This window comes from Mytilus trossulus, chromosome 4, assembly GCF_036588685.1.
Source record: "Mytilus trossulus isolate FHL-02 chromosome 4, PNRI_Mtr1.1.1.hap1, whole genome shotgun sequence".
Classification (NCBI taxonomy): Eukaryota; Metazoa; Mollusca; class Bivalvia; order Mytilida; family Mytilidae; genus Mytilus; species Mytilus trossulus.
The window spans coordinates 20,082,301-20,102,825 of NC_086376.1; the positions used below are offsets into that span (position 1 = coordinate 20,082,301).

The window sequence follows — 20,525 nt, forward strand, 5'->3', positions numbered from 1 at the left end:
AAGGAAAACAAAAGCCACAGAAATGAATAATTAAAACAAGTAACTGCGAGCTACTGCTCACTGATGATACCCCCGCCGCAAGTGGATAATATTAATAGTGTAAAAATATGCAAATGTTCGGTAAACAGGAAGTTGTCGAGTGATGAATCTGAAAACGCATCACACGGTATAGCTAACTTATATAAATCCTGAAACCAAATTTCAGAAATCCTTGTATTGTAGTTCCTGAGAAAAATGTGACGAAAATTTTCAACTTGGCTATCATGTGAAAATTCATGCAAGTGTTCGGTAAACAGGAAGTTGTCAAGTGATCAATCTGAAAACGCATCACACGGTATAGCTGACTTAGATAAACCCAGAAACCAAATTTCAGAAATCCTTGTATTGTAGTCCTGAGAAAAATACGACGAAAAATATTCATGGGACGGACTGACAGACAGAGATAAACCAGTAGCCCCCCTTTTTTTTTTTAAAGCGGGGGTATAATAAATGACAAAAATGTGCTGTTCTTGGTAATGAGAACTGATGGGGCAATCAACCTCGGAAACATAGTATTATCAACAAACTATAATATGCTTCGTTTAACATTAAACTAAACGAATAGTAAACAACGGTCATATCCCCGACTATAGGTACAGACATTTCATTATGTAGAAATGGCGAATTAAACCTGGTTTTATAGCTAGCTAAACATCTCTCACTTATATATGGAATTCCATTATGCTGACAACAATGACTGAGCAAAACAAACAGACATAAGTGGTATAAATGACAAAAATTGTGGTACAGCAGTCAACATGGTAATATAAACTTAAACAGCAAATCTCTATTTCAACTAAGACAACAATATGGCATAAAGATAATCTTTAGACAAAGTACATAAGCAAAAAACGGAAGACAAAAATACAAAATTAACCATAGTACAATAACATATTAGCGGGATGTTTAAGTACCGAGCTATGACAAAAGTATATTACAAAAAAATAGACTAAGTAGTAAGGGTTATGAATGTACGAGGACATATAAAAATAATAGTGACACATAATTAGGATGATAAACAACTTCAGTACCTAGAATCTTTACTTCAAGACTATGATACATAATTTGTAAAGTTGATTCGAAATATTTACCAAAAAGGTCTTCATATCTTTCAATCGTAATTTAAAGGAAAAGAGTCGACTAGACTTTCTTTGACATAACCTTGGCTCACCAACTTTCTGCTCAGACACTGCTGACGTTGAATGAACTTCTGAGCTGCAAGCTCTTGAATATCGAATGAGTTAGGAAAGGTATATCCCATATGCAAACTATATGCAATAGTAGTATACCAATGATCAATAGTCATACATCGATTTAACTGAAACAACATATAGTATTGTTGCTAAGTTGGGGTGGATTTATACTTTCAAAATTAGATTCGTCTCATTATCTTGGATTGTCAGTGATAATGAGAGGACCACTCATGTCAATTTCGAGTCAAAAGTATAAATATGAGTATACTACTATTACATATAGTTTGCATATGGGATATACCTTTCCTAACTCATTCGATATTGAGAATGGAAATGGGAAATGTGTCAAAGCGTCAACATTCCTACCAAAGTTTCAAAGCTTCAGCCAGCCACTATACACAAATGTGTACAAGTTCAGTGATAATGGAGACCATACTAACTCAAAAACATATAAATGAAATAAAATTAAAAACCATACAAGAATAGCAAAGGCTAGAGGCTCCTGACTTGAAACACGCATGAAAATGCAGCGGGGTTAAACATATTTTGTGAGATTTCAACCCTCCTTTACCTCTAGCCAATGGTAGAAAAACAAACACACACCAATACATACTGTAATACTCGGTTTAAATTAAGTTCCAGTCCGAGGTCAGGAATAGGTAACTAAAGCAACTAAGCAAAATTTCAATAATATATTAATTTAGAAAGGACTACTAACAGTTATACATGTTAAATGTCATGCCAGCTCCAGACCTCAATTAAATTGATTGACAGATTGTGTCTTCATTGTATGAAAATAAAGCACAATCCCTCCCGTTAGTGGTTTGATATCATACCATCATAAAATATATTAGAAGAAAATAACCCGTATCCAGTCAACAACTAGTTTTAGAATAAGTGTGTTTAATTCCGATGCAAATACCCTATACGTGAATCAATATTAAGACCAAGATATGTCATCTTTAATAAGCTGAAAACAGTATATCGTAACTATACCCCTTCTAAATAAGTCCGTTTAAAGGTTTGGTTGGCTTTTGGTGTGAATGTCGACTGTTTTGTGCTTTGTAAAAAGTAAAATCTCAAAAATAATGAACTTAGAGGAATATAAATTCGGAAAGTCCATAATGACATGATGGCAAAATTAAAATACATAACGCATCAAAAACGAATGGACAAGAACTGTCATATTCATGACTTTGTACAGGCATTTTCAAATATAGAAACTGGTGGATTAAACCTGGTTCTCTAGCGCTAACCCTCTCACTTTGATGACAGTCTCATCAAATTCCGTTATATTTACAATGATGGGAGAATATTACCATAAATGATTCGATGTGAAATACCTGAACGTATATGATATGTCTACACAAGGATTTTTGTGTCCCTTTGGAAATGTTGGTTAGAAGGCGGATTATTCAAATTCAAGCTCTTATCCTATACAATATTTATCCATGTTATGCATATCATTCGAAAGGAAATAAACCATAGAAATCAATAACATAGATGATTTTGTGCTTGTCAATTTTTTAATGAAAAACTTTGCTCATTTCGATGCCTATAAAGTCATTTTACGGGTGTCCCGCTGTTACAATTTTGTTTTAAGTGCGTCTTTGAAATCCCAGTGCGGATTCATTAGTAAGTAGAATGGTTTAAAATTTTACATTTAAAGCCATAATAAACCTCAAATCCAAAAAAATAATGCATATGTTTTTTTATAACTCAATGGATAGTTTTCATTATAAAACTTATGTACATATACTTTTTTTTTAAAGAAAATTCTTTAATTTATTCATATTCTGTATTTTAATTGCTTCCTGTAAAAGAAGCAATTCCCCCGACATATATTCCGTGTGCAATGTGACCTCAGTGTGACCCATCTCGTAAAAACCCGGTGATCACAATACGCATGGATGTCCTTAAAATAAATTAGTATCTGAATTTACATGTTAAACACGTGCTCAATTTCCATGCTTTTTTGTTGATTTTTGTCGATTGTTGACAAACAGGTGACAATCGTTAAACTTCGGCTTTGCAACACGAACTTTAATTACCTATCATATTTTCACAACGACAATGACCGATTGAAAAAAAAATATATTTGCAACTGGACAATGAGCATTTCAGTCAAAAGTTAATTCATATATTACGGATAAAATTTGCAATTAAGATTATCAATTATCTGACAGGTTTGGCTATATCCAAGCAGGATCATCATCTGTGTCCATTTTTGTTCGCTTTGGGGATTCCGTATATCGTCAGGTTATCGGAATTCTAATGTGGACTAACTGTGCACCACTTACTGCGGACCTGTTTTTGTATTGCTATGAGTTACAGTTTATGACAAAAATAAGCAAAGACCCATCGAAACAACATCTGATACACAAATTTAATAATACTTTTAGATATTTGGATGATATTTTGGCTCTCAATAATGACGACTTCAGTATGTATATTAAAGAAATTTATCCTGTTGAACTTACTTTAAATAAAGCTAATACTAACAATGACCACTGCCCTTTTCTCGATCTTGATATCTATATATCACTAACGGAAAGCTGAATAATAAAATTTATGATAAAAGAGATGATTTTTCATTTCCTATCGTTAATTATCCATTATTAGATGGTGACGTTCCCTTGTCACCATCTTACGGTGTTTATATATCTCAACTTGTACGATTCGCTCGTGTATATAACAATGTTTTAGATTTTAACGGGAGAAATTTATTTATTACTGAAAATTATTACACCAGGGTTTTCGATATCACAAACTAGTCAACACATTTACTAAATTTTATCATCGGTATAAGGACATCGTTCGTAAATATAGCTCAACTTATGCAGACTTCTAATACGTTCAGGTATTTCACTTACAATTTTTTATGGAAATATTCTTTATAAAGCACAAAGGTGTCAGTATTCACCTCAAAAACTAACAAAACCTTTGAATAGACTTAATAAGAAGGGATATAGTTACGATACTGTTGTCAGGTCATTAAAGATTGTATATTTTGGCGTTAATATTGATTCACTTATAGGGTCTTTGCGTCGGAACTAAACAAATTTATCCAAAAACCAGTTGTTGGTATGCCACGGGTTATGTTCTTCTCATATATGTTATGATGGTATGATACTAAACTCCTAACGGAAAGGATTGTGCCTGATGTTCATATGATGAAATCATAATCTTTCAGTCAGTTTAATTGAAGTCTGGGGCTGGCATGTCAGTTAACTCCTAGTAGTCTGTTGTTATTTCTGCATTAATATTGTCATTTTGTTTATTTTCTTTGGTGACATCTTCTGACATCAGACTTGGACTTCTCTTGAACTGAATGTTAATGTGCGTATTGTTATGCGTTTACTTTTCTACATTGGCTAGAGGTATAGGGGGAGGGTTGAGATCTCACAAACATGATTAACCCCGCCGCATTTTTGTGCCTGTCCCAAGTAAGGAGCCTCTGGCCTTTGTTAGTCTTGTATTGTTTCAATTTTAGTTTCTTGTGTACAATTTGAAAATTAGTATGGCGTTCATTATCACTGAACTAGTATATATTTGTTTAGGGGTCAGCTGAAGGACGCCTCCGGGTGCGGGAATTGTTCGCTACATTGAAGACCTGTTGGTGACCTTCTGTTGTTGTTTTTGTCTACGGTCGGGTTGTTGTCTCTTTGACACATTCTCCATTTCCATTCTCAATTTTATCATAAAGTTTGCTTAAACAAAACAAAAAAATCTGCATTTTTTTTCCATTTGTAAAGGGGCATAACTCTAGAACAATTAAAGTGATGCCACCAAAACGCAAACATGTTACCATTTGAATGAGACAACATAAAGTTAGAGAACCTTCGGGAAACAAAAAAATAAGCAATATTTATACGACGAAAAAATAATTTGTGGTCGTATATTGGTATCACGTTGTCGTCGTCCGAATACAGTTTGTTTCCGGTCATTAACTTTAGTAAATAGAAATCTATGAAATTTATACGCAAGTTATATAACCGCGAAGGAAGGTTGGGATTGCTTATGGGAATTTGTATGGTCTCCATTATCACTAAACTTGAACACATTTGTGTATAGTGACTGGCTGAAGTACGCCTCCGGGTTCGGGATTTTCTCGCTGCGTTGATTTGTTTTTCGTTCAATTTTTGTACATAAATTAGGCCATTAGTTTTCTCGTTTGAATTGTTTTACGTTGTCATTTCGGGGCCTTTTATAGCCGACTATGCGTAATGGGCTTTGCTCATTGTTGAAGGCCTCAGGGTGACATATAGTTTTTAATTTCTGTGTTATTTTGGTCTATTGTGGAGAGTTGTCTCATTGGCAATCATACCAAATCTTCTTTTTTATATTTTAGTAGAATCCAGACAATACTGACTTGTGTTATGCCACCAGTTCCCATACCACAAAGGAATGGTTAAGAATGACTGTGGGAAAGGGGGGTGGGTATGGCTCAAACCATTTAGGAATTTTTGGGCAAAAAGGTGGACAAACAATACAATTATAAAGACAATTTAATAGCAGTGTAAGGGATGTAATTCAATCACATTTAAAGACAATGTATTTGAAAGGGTTATTGTGGTTGCAAACTCCATGAAATATGAATGAATTGAGATTGTAACCATATCTTGACAGAAAGCATTTATTTTGGAAAAGTGAAAAGTGTGGGAATATGAGGGGGGGAGAGGGGGTTTGATTGTTGAGTGCTTACTCGATTCTCACGTAACGAAATCAGTTAGATAATGGCCGGAAAATTTCGAAAACTTTAACTACAGTCATTGGACAAAAGTGAGTTCCCAGTCGAAAAAAGTCCTATCATTTCAACTAAGGGAGCCACCATTTGATTTTTATGGGGGTCTAGGATGAAATTTGAAAAAAATGTCAGGACAGGAGTTTTGAGTGAAAAAAGGCAGGATGAGACACTTGCAAAAAAAAAGCCGTCAGGACAACAATTTAGGTAAAAAAAAAAGTCAGGATAAACTAGAAAAAAAAAAAAGGCAGGACCGAAAAGAGTGAAAAATAAAAAGGCAGGACAGAGATTACAGCTAAAAAAAATGCAGGACAAAAAATTTCATCCTGGTTAGTGGAGTGCTCCTAATATAAACGGAGGTGCATTGTACATACCAGAACAGAACGTGTGGGATAGTTACTTCCCTTTCTGTTACTCTTTGGTAAAAAATTGCGGGAATTGTTAACTCAGCCAAAAAAAAATTAATGTGGTAAACATTGCAGTCACTGGTCTACTATCCTCAACAACAGCAACTTTCCAATACAGCAAGTGCATCGCAGTGGTAAACGGCGAACCCTTTATTAAATTTTGAATGTTAAAAGTACAACGTTCATCATAGAGGGTGGTAAAGGGGGGTGCAGACACGAAAAAAAAACAACGTGAACGTGAAATAATATCTGTAATGAACGTTGCACGATAAATAAATACTTTTATATGAACCTTTTGTGACTGAGTCACTGTCTTCTTTTACATATTAACTCTTAGTTTTACTTAATATTCCCGATTAAGTATACACATTTATGGGTGGGTCTTTTCACCACCGAACACCACCGCACACCACCGAACACCCCAAAAACCAACAACCACTAAGAAAAACTGTGATATTATACAATAAAACGATAAAATAAATTAAATTACATATAATATAATCAATTTTTAGATTTTGATGGGCATCATTTTTATGTTAAAATCGATAATCAATATAAGGAAAAACGTCTCCGGATTTATCACTTTCCGGATAACATTATACATGTGTGTAATAAAATTCAAGTATTTTCATAAATAGTAAACAATTCAAGTATCCTCGTTCTCTGTGCATGGGTTATATTTTGATATTTGTCTCTTTTCTTATTATTGGTACAACTATTTAAAAAAAATATGGAAAAACATATATTTGAGGTGTCCATGAGGGTCTGCAGAGTTCAAAAAGAGGGGTGTTATAGACTCTTCTTTTCTGTTATCGGTAGATATTTGGACTCTTAGTCTTCTAATTTGTTGAATTAATAACTTGAATATTATATTTAAGTACCATTAATAACGATAAAAGTCAAAATAATAAACTTTTGGGGTGTTCGGTGGTGTTCGACGGTGTGCGGTGGTGTTCGGTGGTGAAAAGACCTACCGCACATTTATGATATAATTGGCTTACAGCTTTAAAAAATGATTTCTTGACGATCCCTGCCAAGTGTTTGAATTTTATTTGAAAAATACCAAGCAGTCAAAATAAGACTTTGAAAATCAAGATGCACATACAATTAAATAAGCAGAACACGTTGAAAGAGGCACTCGTCTTGCACGACTGAACGTCAAATTAAAAAGGAAAAACATGTCGAACATGAAATAAAATACACCGATCCACAGGAGTTTGAAATCCTATCAATAAGGGGGTCAAAATTTACCAAAGTCAACTATCACAGTAGAGCTTCTCTTGATAGGATTTCAAACTCCTGTGAGCAATCATAGGAAGAAAATAACCCTTTACCACCCTCATCATAACAAATGAGCAAATTTTTAAAGCACAGGCACTTGTTGGTTGTATCCATGGGAAGACCCAATATCAACATTTATTAAATGATATGAGCAAATAAGCCCTAATACGTATAAATCAGCATGTGCAATACTAAAAACGTTCCACTGTCGATATAAATCAAGATTTAATATTGCTCTTCGAACAGGGCCAATACAGAAAAAAGCGGGGAAAAAAGCTGTATTAGCCACGTTCACTTCCGGTTTTCAATTTTCTTACGCCATTACTTAACTTTGGAAGTATCGTTATGCATAAAAACATTTGTATAATATTTTTTAAATTAAAGTCATAAAATAAACAGGTTAAATGATGTGCAATGTTTTGTAACGTCTTAAAGTTTTGAAACAGAAAAAACAGGGCCAATACAGAAAAAAGCGGGAAAAAAGCTGTATTGGCCCATGGGCTAATACAGGACGTTCACTTCCGGTTTTTAATTCTCTTGTTATCATTTAATAAAAGTGTTATGAACTGGCTGTTTCTGTATTGGCACTGGTATAGATTCTCGGTCAGCTGTATTGGCCCTCGACCCTACGGGTCTCGAGGCCAATACAACAAACCTTGAATCTATACCAGTGCCAATACAGAAACAGCCAGTTAATAACACTATAATATTAACAAGTATTACTGCTATAGATTCTTGGGGACAGGACAACCTCCATTTTTCCAAAATTTGTTTTTAAAAAAATCTTCTACAAATTTTAATTATTTTTACTTTTTTCTGTATAATGAGAACAAATGAATATACTACCAATAACTTGTATTTGCTGTTTACTGTCAATTCTGATCCAAGTTTACTATCCACAGCAGTCACTGATATATTGTATAGAGAGAAAGTATCTCACATCTAAACATTTTTTTTATGTGAATTCTTGAGAGAATCCCAAAACTGATTCATCAAATTTTCATTTACCTCCTAGTCAGTGGGTATGATTCATTTCTGCTTCCTTACTTCTTCATAAACTGCTTGCTCTTTTAAAGAAAGGAGTAGGTTCAGTAAGCTTTATTTTGGTAAAATGCTTCTGCCACATAAATATGAGCTGTTTTTAAACGACCGCAATAATTAAAAAAAAAATTGGTTGTATATTGGTATCACTTTGGCGTCATCGTCCGATTACTTTTAGTTTTCGCACTCTAACTTTAGTAAAAATGAATAGAAATCTATGAAATTTAAACACAAGGTTTATGATCACAAAAGGAAGGTTGGGAATGATATTTGGAGTTTTGGTCCCAACATTTTAGGAATTAGGGGCCAAAAAGGACCTAAATAAGCATTTTCTTGGTTTTTGCACTATAACTTTAGTTTCTAAAAGTGAATAGAAATCTATGAAATTTTTACACAATGTTTATGACCGAAAAAGGAAGGTTGGGATTGATTTTGGGAGTTTTTGTTCCAACAGTTTAGGAATTAGGGGCCAAAAAAGGGCCCAAGTAAGCATTATTCTTGGTTTTCGCACAATAACTTTGAAATAAGAAAATAGAAATCAATGAAATTTAAACACAAGGTTTATGACCACAAAAGGAAGGTTGGGATTGATTTTGGGAGTTGAGGTCCCAACAGTTTAGGTACTAAGGGCCAAAAAGGGGCCCAAATAAGCATTTTTCTTGGTTTTCGCACCATTTCTTTAGTATAAGTAAATAGAAATCTATGAAATTTAAACACAAGGTTTATGTCCATTAAAGAAAGGTTGGGATTGATTTTGGGAGTTTTGGTCCCAACAGTTAAGGAATAAGAAGCCCAAAGGGTCCAAAATTAAACTTTGTTTGATTTTATCAAAAAATGAATAATTGGGGTTCTTTGATATGCTGAATCTTATGGTGTATGTAGATTCTTAATTTTTGGTCCCGTTTTCAAATTGGTATACATTAAGTTTCATAGGGTCCAAAATTAAACTTAGTTTGATTTTAACAAAAATTGAGCCATTGGGGTTCTTTGATATGCTGAATCTAAAAATGTACTTAGATTTTTTATTATGGGCCCAGTTTTCAAGTTGGTCCAAATCAGGTTCCAAAAAAAAACTTTGTTTGATTTCATCAAAAATTGAATAATTAGGGTTCTTTGATATGCCAAGATTCTTAATTTTTGGTCCCGTTTTCAAATTGGTCTACATTAAAGTCCAAAGGGTCCAAAATCAAACTAAGTTTAATTTTTAACAAAAATTGAATTCTTGGGCTTCTTTGATATAGTGAATCTAAACATGTACTTAAGATTTTTGATTATGGGCCCAGTTTTTAAGTTTGTCCAAATCAGGATCCAAAATTATTAAACTTAAGTATTGTGCAATAAATAAAATTGGTGTATTTACTGTCTTCTGATTGGTTAAAAGTATTACTTTTATTTTCAATGTTGTCAATTTTTATGGCGACACGCCCACTCTGACGTTGTATATTCATACGCCAACATGTGTGTACGTTGTTTTTGTTAATATAAATAACATAAAATGTTCTTTGAGCCTTATTTTTGATAGAAATTTATTTATAATGAATGGCAATAATTTATTTTGAATTTATTGAATCATAAAATTAATTTTTGACTCTTCACATTTTACATAATCTGCTTCGCGGATCATTCAATGTGAAGAGCCAAAAATTAATTTTATGGTTCAATAAATTCAAAATAAATGATAGCCATTCATTAAATAGCAAGAAATTTTCAGTTGCACAGTATTCAGCAATAGCAAGAAATATTCATTGCACAGTATTGTGCAATAGCAAATATTTACAATTGCACAGTATTGCACAATAGCAAGAAATATCTAATTGCACAATATTGTGCAATAGCAAGAAATTTTCAATTGGAGTTATCTTTCTTTGTCCAGAATAGTAGTTGAATCAACTTAAATCATTGTTTTATACAATATACAATGTAAATTCACTTTTACTTCCAACTGATAAATTAAAACAATCTTTACCATTCAGTGATAACAAGCACTTTTTTTACATTTTTATATTTTATGCTGTATTTAAATGAGTAGTTATTGTTGCAAACTCCATTAGAAATTTGAATTGAGATCAGCTATGGAAAAAGGGAAAGGGGGATGTGAAAAAAAAAATTTGGGGGGGGGGCATTTTTCTTATTTCAGATTTCATAAATAAAAAGAAAATTTCTTCAAGCATTTTTTTGAGAGGATTAATATTAAACAGCATAGTGAATTGCTCAAAGGCAAAACACAAATTTTAAGTGCAATAGACCACATTCATTCTGTGTCAGAAACCTATGCTGTGTCATCTATTTAATCACAATCCAAATTTAGAGCTGAATCCAGCTTGAATGGTGTGTCCATACTTGCCCCAACCGTTCAGGGTTCAACCTCTGCGGTCATATAAAGCTGCGCCCTGCGGAGCATCTGGTTGACAATACAATGCACAAATATTGCTTTCTAGCAACATTCAGTCATGCTAAATTACTGAAATCTTCAAAAGGAGTAGGTTCAGTAAGACCCCTTTTTGGCCCCGAAATATAGCAGTTTTATAAAATTGTTAAAATGTAAACTATAAGTTATATATTGGACAGTAGAATGCTTCTGCTACATAGATATGGGCTGTTTTTGACAATACAATGCACATATATCGGGAACTAGCTCCATTAAGTCCTGCTAATCTACTGAAATCTTCACAATTCTAGCATTTTAGTTAAATTTCAGCCGGTTTCCGTTTAAAACGAAAGTGGCCCCATTCGTGTTCATCCTTAATATTGAAAAGTAAGTTGTATTTGATGATAATACATAACATATATAAAGGTTGAGGATGAACACGGATGCAGCCACTTTCATTTTTGACAAAAACCATCTGAAAAGTGACATTTTTCGGTATATTTGGTAGATTTTTCATATTTTAGCTTGAATCAGGTCGTATTTAATGACTGAATCAGTTAAAATCTTTCACATAAACTTATTGAATCAAATCAAATAGACACTTAAGTGTGTAAAATGTGGTCAAAATGTTTCGTCAGATGAACCCAAAATTTGAGGCCAAAATCTGTCCTTACCGGACCTACTCCTTTTAGCATTTTGGTTAATTTTAAGACGGTTTCTGTCTGAAATGAAAGTGACAGCATTTGTGTTCATTCATAATATTGAAATGTTAGTTGTATTTGATGATAATACAAAACATATATATAAAGGTTGAGGATGAACATGGATGAAGCCTCGTTCATTTTTGACAAACACCGTTTGAAAAGTGACGATTTTTGGCATATTTGACAGATTTTTCATATATATTTAAGCCTAAATCAGCGCGTTTTTAATGACTAAATCAGTTAAAATCTTTCACTCAAACAAATGGAATCAATTGAAATCAAGGCTTAACTCTAAATATGGTTCCCAGCACAAAATGTTACCAATGTTATTGAACAGCTGTATAAAGAGTAAATAAAATAAACCTACTAAAGTTGAACATCATACTAAACCCCAAACAATTTAAATGAACTAAAATTAAAAAACATATACAAGAATATCCTTGGGATAGATGCACATGAGGTGAGGTTTATCATGTTTAATACGATCTCAATCCACCTGCTATACCTCAAGCCAATGTAGAATAAAGAAACACACAGCAATACACACAGTAAAACTCCGTTCAAAATAATTCTGTGTACCTTGTCATAATGACTTTGGTAAAATGTTCCCCTATTTTAATAATTGTAGTGAATTGTGTTGATAAACAGGACAATAGATGGACAATTAATATCTGGACAACAAGAAGTGATTTAAACTGTGTAAATGAAACTCCTGTGAGGTTTTTTTTATCACCATCTGCAGACTTAAAAAGAGGAATCTTATGTTCTAGGTTGCATCATATTGATAGGTAAATATCTGTTTGAAAGTTGCAAAAGGTCTTTTTACTGTCCAAATGATCTCTTATGCGTTTGACTTACATGTGCTTTAACTGCCTGTTAATTGAATTTTTCAGATGAGTGATATTGATTCACAAGAGGATAATGATGAAGACTGGGAAGACACCAAGTGGGCGGATCCTTATGATAAAAGTCCAAACAAAAATAAGATGGATGCAATAGGATCTGTTCTGAATGTCACAGGTGGGTACATATTTCCCATGTACAAAATGAAAATTTCTATAAGAATTTGGTAGCCTTATGAATATGCACAGTCAATTTGAATGAAAGCAGAAAGGAGATCAACATCGATTAGACAGCAACACAAGACACCAATACTGTGGATTCATTTATTTTTAGTGAATAAAGAATATATATATTTTGGAGAATATTGGATTCTGTGGTTTCACCAAAGTTTGCAAAAAAGATTATAAATACGATAATACCGCCGGTAGTTAAATTTGTAGTTAACAGACCTGTACCAAAAATTACATGAAAATTGGTATCCCATGAATAACAATAAATCCACAGTAACCAAATAGCATTTAGACATTAAATTGATATCACTTTCTGATCTGTTCAAAGAATCTGTTATGTTTTAAGTGAAAAAAAAGTTCTTTTTGTTTAATAGGAAGCAAATTTTTTTGTTCAATACTTTGTATTTTGGAGATTTAAAAAGTCAGGGCTAACTTTAAATGTAAAAGTATTACAATTTGACCTTTGCACACTTCACAGGAAATTTATTTTATTTATAAATGGCACCATGACTATTGCCTATTTTAATTTAGGCAAAGATAAAGTGAAAATGCAGCCAATACAAAAAAATCAGGTAGAAGACAACCAAAACTTTTCAGAAAGTGACAGCAAGGCCTCAGAAAATTCTGGTCTTATGAATCGTATGAGATTAAATGATAACAAAGCTGGCATGGATGGATTGGACAAAGAAAAGATCAATCAAGTCATCCTTGAAGCATCAAAAGGTATATATACTGTATAAACATTAATTTTCGTGGGGTTAAAATTTCATGGTTTTGCATCCAAAAGTAAGTTCGTGGGGATTAATTTTCGTGGTTTTTAAGTTTAGAAAACAATTATGTAAAAGTAACTTTATAATTGACAATACTGGATAAAACAATAAAACTGATCTTAATTTTCACTGTTCAGAAAAAATCAATAATTGCATTGGTTAGTAACAGTGAGCACTAATCAAGTGTTGTGACCTGCATACCCTATCTGGGTTTTACACACCCTTGATGTTTTATTTATAGGTTAGACTATACTTGGTCATGTTTTATGAAGATTTAAGCCCAAGGCGAAGCCGAGGGCTTAAATCTTCATAAAACATGACCAAGTATTGTCTGACCAATTTAGAACATATTCACACTTTCGAGTGACCTTACAAAATTATCCTTTCCCATTGTTATATTGAAACCTAAATAAGAGTTCACTTTTTATAATGAACTAAATATAAAAGTTAACATAGGTAATGATCATTTCAATGGATGAAATGAAATAGCACTGACATAGTTTGTGATGGATAAATTGTTTTTATTCTGCTTCAGGTAAAATTTAATACTTATATATCTTTAGATTTTTTAATTTTAAAAAACAACACAATATTATAAAAATCCCCTTTTTGATAAATATAAAACTCTGTATTTTCAGACCATTCAACATTAAATTCTTACTTTTTATTGATAAATTCAAATGTATTGTGTTTCTCCGAAAACTATCCTTTGCTTTATATATCAGCAGTCTGACATTGTGGTTTTTTTTTTTAAAGAAAAATAAAAATAATTCCCTCAAATGTAAGGTATACAAATTAAATAAATATTTTATTTATCCTAACCAATTTTTTTTGTGTATTCGATATATGTGTACCATTAGAAAATGCATCAAATTTTCCAAAATTCAAAATGTTTTTATTTCAATCTTTGCTCTTTCATCTTTAATCAGTAGGCTATTTTCCAAAGAAAATGCCTTAGAGGATTGTACACGTCCTTGGTGCAGTTAATAAGACTTCACTTTCATAATTGACTGACAATGAAAAGTCATTCATGTATATCATTTAATAGTGCATGGAAAGCAATGTACTATGAAAAATAGAGGGGAAAAATCTGACTTTCATTTTTTTCGGAGAAACACAATACAAATAAAATTATAAATAAAAAGTGAGCATTAAATGTTGAAAAGTCTGAATTTAAATGCTTATGCAGAGAGTTTTATATTCATGAAAAAAAATCAAATTTCAAAAACAGGATTTATATAACTATTGTGATGCTATTTAAAATAAAAAATAATTTCAAGATAATAAGTATTAAATTTTACCTGAAACAGAAGAAAAACGAATTTATCCATTCAGCCCTCACAAACCATGTCAGTGCTATTTCATTCCATCCATTTAAATGATGATTACCTCTGTTTTACATTTGGTTCATTATAAAAAGTGAACTCTTATTAAGGTTTGTATTTTACAATGGTAAAGGCTAATTTTTTAAGGTCACTAGAAAGTGTGAATATGTTCTAAATTGGTCATACAATACTTGGTCATGTTTTATGAAGATTTAAGCCCTAGGCTCCATGGGAAAGGCTAATTTTGTAAGGTCACTAGAAAGTGTGAATATGTTCTAAATTGGTCACACAATACTTGGTCATGTTTTATGAAGATTTAACCCTTTAACGTTCCTACCGGTCAATTTGACCGGTAGGCAAAATTTGTGGCGGAGTAGTTTGCATGAAGTTTTGTATCGTTGACAATTTTTGACGTACATATGTGGTTGTGGGCTCAAATTGAAGATCAGTATACCACCAACTTGATTTTTGGTGTCTGAAACCAACAAAATGCAATGCATTATGTCAATTTGCCCTATATTGATAAGATTTTTTGGGGCAAAAACTGTTTTATTTCTATTTTTAAATAGAATATTTTCACAAAATGTCACAAGACAAATTGTTGCTGTTTTTTGTTTTAAAATGACAATTTTGATAACTGTGCCGTGATCATTTACAAGAATACTATCAAAACTGTAAGTAAAACTCATACACATACAAAAAATCTGATTCATAGAGTATCAACACTGAAACAAACTCAAATTACAAGGAATTTTCATGTTTTGTTTTGTCAGTTTTTATAGCAAAAGAGATGAGAACATCTAAAATGTGTTAAAAATTGTTAGCCAAGTCGGAATAGCAATAACAAATCTTTGTTTCTTTAGTGTCTGGTTATGAGGGTGTTGGATATCATATCGCTAAGGTATAGAAATAGTGACATATAGACGAAAAAACGAACATTTCTGAATAACTTTCTTACAAATTTGCTTCAAAAATAATAATTTTCAAAAAATAGCTTCTTAAGAAAACGAAGTTTGATTATATTCTCCCAAAATTAATTTCTAGTCTTACAGAGAAGGTGACTTATATGCTTAAATTTCATAAGTTTTCCAATGGTTTCTGTGGCTCAGTGGAAAGATGCACAGTCATACACCCGGATGATCGCGTGTTCAAACCTCACTGCCGGAGGATGAAAAAAATAAATTCCTATATTAAATGTAACTTAACTTAACTTTACTTTCAATTTCAATTAAGACAACTGAAATACATGATTTACATAAAAAAAAAAATCCCCCCCTTTTTTCTCCCATCTCTCTTTTTTGTTACATTCTTAGCCTGGGCACTCAAAAATACCAGATTTTCATTCAATATTTACTCAAAATTATTTCCTAAAGGCTTATTCTGTAAGCGGTTATGAATAGTTCATCTTTAACATAAACTTGGGCCATTTATTTGACTATGACAAAAATTCTCAAAAAATCCACTATTTTTCAGTGTTTCGAGTCTTGATATTTCTACCAATCAGACAAGTTTTGCATCTTTCTGTATAAAGTTTTCACCGATAACGTTTCCGAAAGTCTTCATGCATTAATCTAACTCTAAAACTATGTTCTATTTTTGTCACTAAATGACTGTAAAACCGCTTTTCCGCTTGAATTGTACATTTTTGTCACTTTAATTCAGCATGTCACGTGACTTTTGAGGGATATCACGTGACCAACGTAAGAAATTATTTTCCTTAAATCAAGTTTTCTTGAAACCTTGGTCAATTATCTATCAGATGAGTCTAACTTGTCCTTTGAGTGAGCTTTTTATCGAAATGTGCAATTGATTGAAAACAGATATCCTTTATTCGGGAAGAAAAGGTAAAAAATCCTTGAATGTTAAAGGGTTAAGCCCTAGGCTCCATGGGAAAGGCTAATTTTGTAAGGTCACTAGAAAGTGTGAATATGTTCTAAATTGGTCACACAATACTTGGTCATGTTTTATGAAGATTTAAGCCCTAGGCTTCATGGGAAAGGCTAATTTTGTAAGGTCACTAGAAAGTGTGTATATGTTCTAAATCAGTCAGACAATACTTGGTTATGTATAATAAAGATTTAAAAGCCCTACACAGGAAAAATTGCAACATATGTTTATCATATATGTTTTCAAACATATGGAAAACATATGTTAAACATATGAAAACATATGTCCCAATTTTTCCTATGTAGGCTTCGCCTATAAACAGTGATTGTGTTGTAAATTTATTAAGACTTGAGGGTAAAACAGACACATTAGACTGTTAACTATAAATGGAAATTCACTTCTTTTTAAACCTTGAATATATCAAATAGGGGATACTTTTCTCAAAATCACGCAATCCTTTATTGAAGATTTCTATCTAATTATTTCTAACAGTAATTAAATAGAAATGAGTACCTTTATGATACATATAGATTCTACCACTGCATCGAGTGTAATATGATATATACCCACCCAGGCAGTTAAATTTTCAAATTTAAAATGTGAGGCTTGCCCGATCCTTTTAAATATTTTAAATTTAACTGTTGAGAGTGGATAAATATCGTATTCATGAGATTTGGTGGTGGATTCAGTGGAATCTGTTTCTCTAATGATTTTCTAACATTATGCTGGCAAACTTATTCCTTCTTTTTGAATGATCTGCAAAAAGATGTGTTCTTTTTATGTGACATCATCAGGCATGGTCGCCTTTCTTCATACCGTCACAATAGAAAATTCAGAGGAAAGCAAGAAAATTCGACATCATATCAGGCCCGTAGCCAGGAATTTCCAAAGGGGGGTTCGTTGGACTCACAAACTCGACTTTAACAGTCACAATTCGAACAGAACATTGACTTTAACAGTGCTTATTTGTTTTCTGGCTACGGGTATGCATAATCAGATTTTAACCAATGAAGTACTGAGATCAAACAAACCACACGATGATTAAATTTTTTTTATACTATGGGTCCAGAAAGGGATAAATTGACGAAGAATTAGAGAAACTATTTTAGAAGATAACGATCATCACAATTATGATTCAATATACAAATTAATTTGAACATGCATATATAAATGATATAAATGCATTAATACTAGTAACAGAACATATAAATAAAAAAACATTGGGTATATTATTCATCCATTTGTATTTGATATCAAAGCATTAAATTTATGCAAAATGTTATTATATTTGTCATGATAGGATCAAGATTTTTTGAAAATGAAAGAAAGAAAGAACAACAGATGAATAAAAGAATTGAAGAGCAGAAAATGAAGTTACAACAGATAACAGAAAGTCAGCTTAAACAGGGAATAATTGAAGTATGTGAACATATTAAAACTAATTTTCTTCAATACAAAAATATGTGAAAATAATCAAATGATACATTGTAGATTATGATTATGTGTACAACAACGGATGGACTTATATTTGAAATTTAAAGACACTTTATTATATTCAAAAGGAGTGTAGAGGACTTGGTGGCCAATTGGTCTTAGAAGTTGAACTATTGTATCACTATATAAAAAAGATGGGGTATGATTGCCAATGAGACAACTATCCACAAAAGACCAAAATAACACAAACATTAACAACTACATGTACTAGCATATCAACACTGAGGTTGTGAGTTCAAATCCTGCTTGGAGCAGGTGCACTCACCTCGAATCTTTATTTTAGAATTGCTAGTTTTCTTACCAAAGGTCAGAGATTCTTCTGGGTACTTTGGCTTCCTCCATCATTAAAACTGACCTAAACAAAATAGCACAGGCTTCCGCCACAAATAAAAACTGACCAACACAAAATAGCACAGGCTTCCTCCACCAATAAAAACGGACCAACACAAAATAGCACAAAAGCATTGAAAGTGGCCTAAAAATACAATTACCCAATCAATCAATAAATCAATCAAAAGGAGTTTTCTGAAATATGAAAATCTGACAGATTTAAGGAAAACTAGTACACAGATTTGTTGTTGATATTTTTTTATCTAACTAGAACTAACTAATATTATCATTGTTTAGGCAGAGAAGCTTCTGGATCAGATAGAAAGAACAAAAGCTTAGGAAAAAAATTAACATGAATGGTATTGTTCTTTATTAGGCAGATAAACTTCTGGAGGAATTTGAGAACACCAGAGATTTGAGTAAAACCATCGTTCACATTGATATGGATGCATTCTATGCAGCAGTTGAGATGAAAGACAACCCAGCACTGAAAGATAAACCAATGGCTGTCGGTGGCATGTCTATGTTGGTTGGTAACTTTATTCTCTTAGTCTGAAGCGTCAAAAATAGAAAAATGTAATATTAAGTATCATTATCAATGGCATTATAAATGATATTGAATAAATGCAATATAAAACAAAAACAAAAATATACAGAACATTTACAAATGGCAAAAAAATAATAATGTAAAGTTGTTCTAGCAATTTTTGTAGTGTCGGAGAGAAAACAAGCACTTTTAACATTTCCAGTTAAAAAAAAAGATTTCATGTCTCCTTTATTTTGTTTGTTTGATATGAAACTAAAGAGAGAAAAAAACATTTGTTTAGAGCTTGAAATCTGACAGGAAAAAAACATTTAAAAAAAAATCAAATAATACACACCATATAAAAATAACATTCTATTTTGCCACTACCTAGTTAGACCGTTTTACAGTTTTACCATTTCCCATACCTAACTATGTATGTGTCATTGCAGTCCACTTCTAACTACCATGCAAGGAAGTTTGGAGTGAGGGCAGCCATGCCAGGTTTTATTGGTAAAAAGTTGTGTCCAGAACTTATTATTGTACCAACACACTTTGATAGATACACGGACATCAGTAAGCAAGTACGAGAAGTGTTGGCGGAATATGATCCAAATTTCTCTCCAATGAGTTTAGATGAAGCCTACTTAGATATGACCGAGCATTTTGAGAAGCGATTTCATCTGTCAGAATATGAAAGGACAGTTGTATGCAGAAAAACAGACGGTTGCAGTAAAACTTTATGTAATTGTGATTTAAACCTGAAATTAAAAGCCTTACTATTGTATAATGAACTTAGTAAACATAACAGCTCTCCGTCAAATGATACTGCAGGTGAAACTGAACTTAAAAGTGAAAAACAGTCAACAACAATGTGTCCTCTTTGTGGCCGACCTTATCCAGAGTATGACCTTGTGGCCTTTGGCATGTCACCTGATGATTCTGTGAATGAGATGAGAGCAAAAATAGAGCAGAAAACTGGTTTGACAGCCAGTGCAGGTGAATAGCATAAGTTTTTAAGTGATAAGTGTTTGTCATTACGTAAAATTGTAATTGAAATCTGTAGTAGCAAAACTATAGTCAAGTTATTAAAAGATATATACTGTGGATTCATCATTATTCGTTGGATACCAATTTTAATTGGATTCATGGGAACAGGTGAAGAACAAATTTAAATGATCAATTAACTATTAATTTTCTTTATGCTTTGTATGCAGAAATTGACAAAACCATGAAATTTTTTATCCACGAAAAATGTTTAGTTTTCCTCTATCCACGAAAATGTAAGTTTTCCTCAATCCACGAAAATTAGTACCCATAAAAATAAATGAATCCACAGAAGTAAT

The 20,525-nt window shown here is 32.4% G+C and overlaps 1 protein-coding gene across 3 annotated transcripts in view; it reads left to right on the forward strand.

The window, feature by feature from the left end:
• LOC134714845 (DNA polymerase kappa-like) overlaps positions 1 to 20,525 on the forward strand; it is a 38,048-nt gene that overhangs the window by 3,114 nt on the left and 14,409 nt on the right. For 2 of the 3 annotated variants that reach the window (XM_063576477.1, XM_063576478.1), the window contains exons 1-6: positions 6,399 to 6,517; positions 12,671 to 12,797; positions 13,382 to 13,573; positions 18,133 to 18,251; positions 19,033 to 19,185; positions 19,632 to 20,178. In XM_063576477.1, coding sequence (XP_063432547.1) covers positions 12,671 to 12,797; positions 13,382 to 13,573; positions 18,133 to 18,251; positions 19,033 to 19,185; positions 19,632 to 20,178 — 1,138 coding nt within the window. In that variant the 5' untranslated portion in view covers positions 6,399 to 6,517. Of the gene's footprint in view, positions 1 to 6,398; positions 6,518 to 12,670; positions 12,798 to 13,381; positions 13,574 to 18,132; positions 18,252 to 19,032; positions 19,186 to 19,631; positions 20,179 to 20,525 lie in introns of those variants that run through there. The other variant, XM_063576480.1, reaches the window with a different exon arrangement.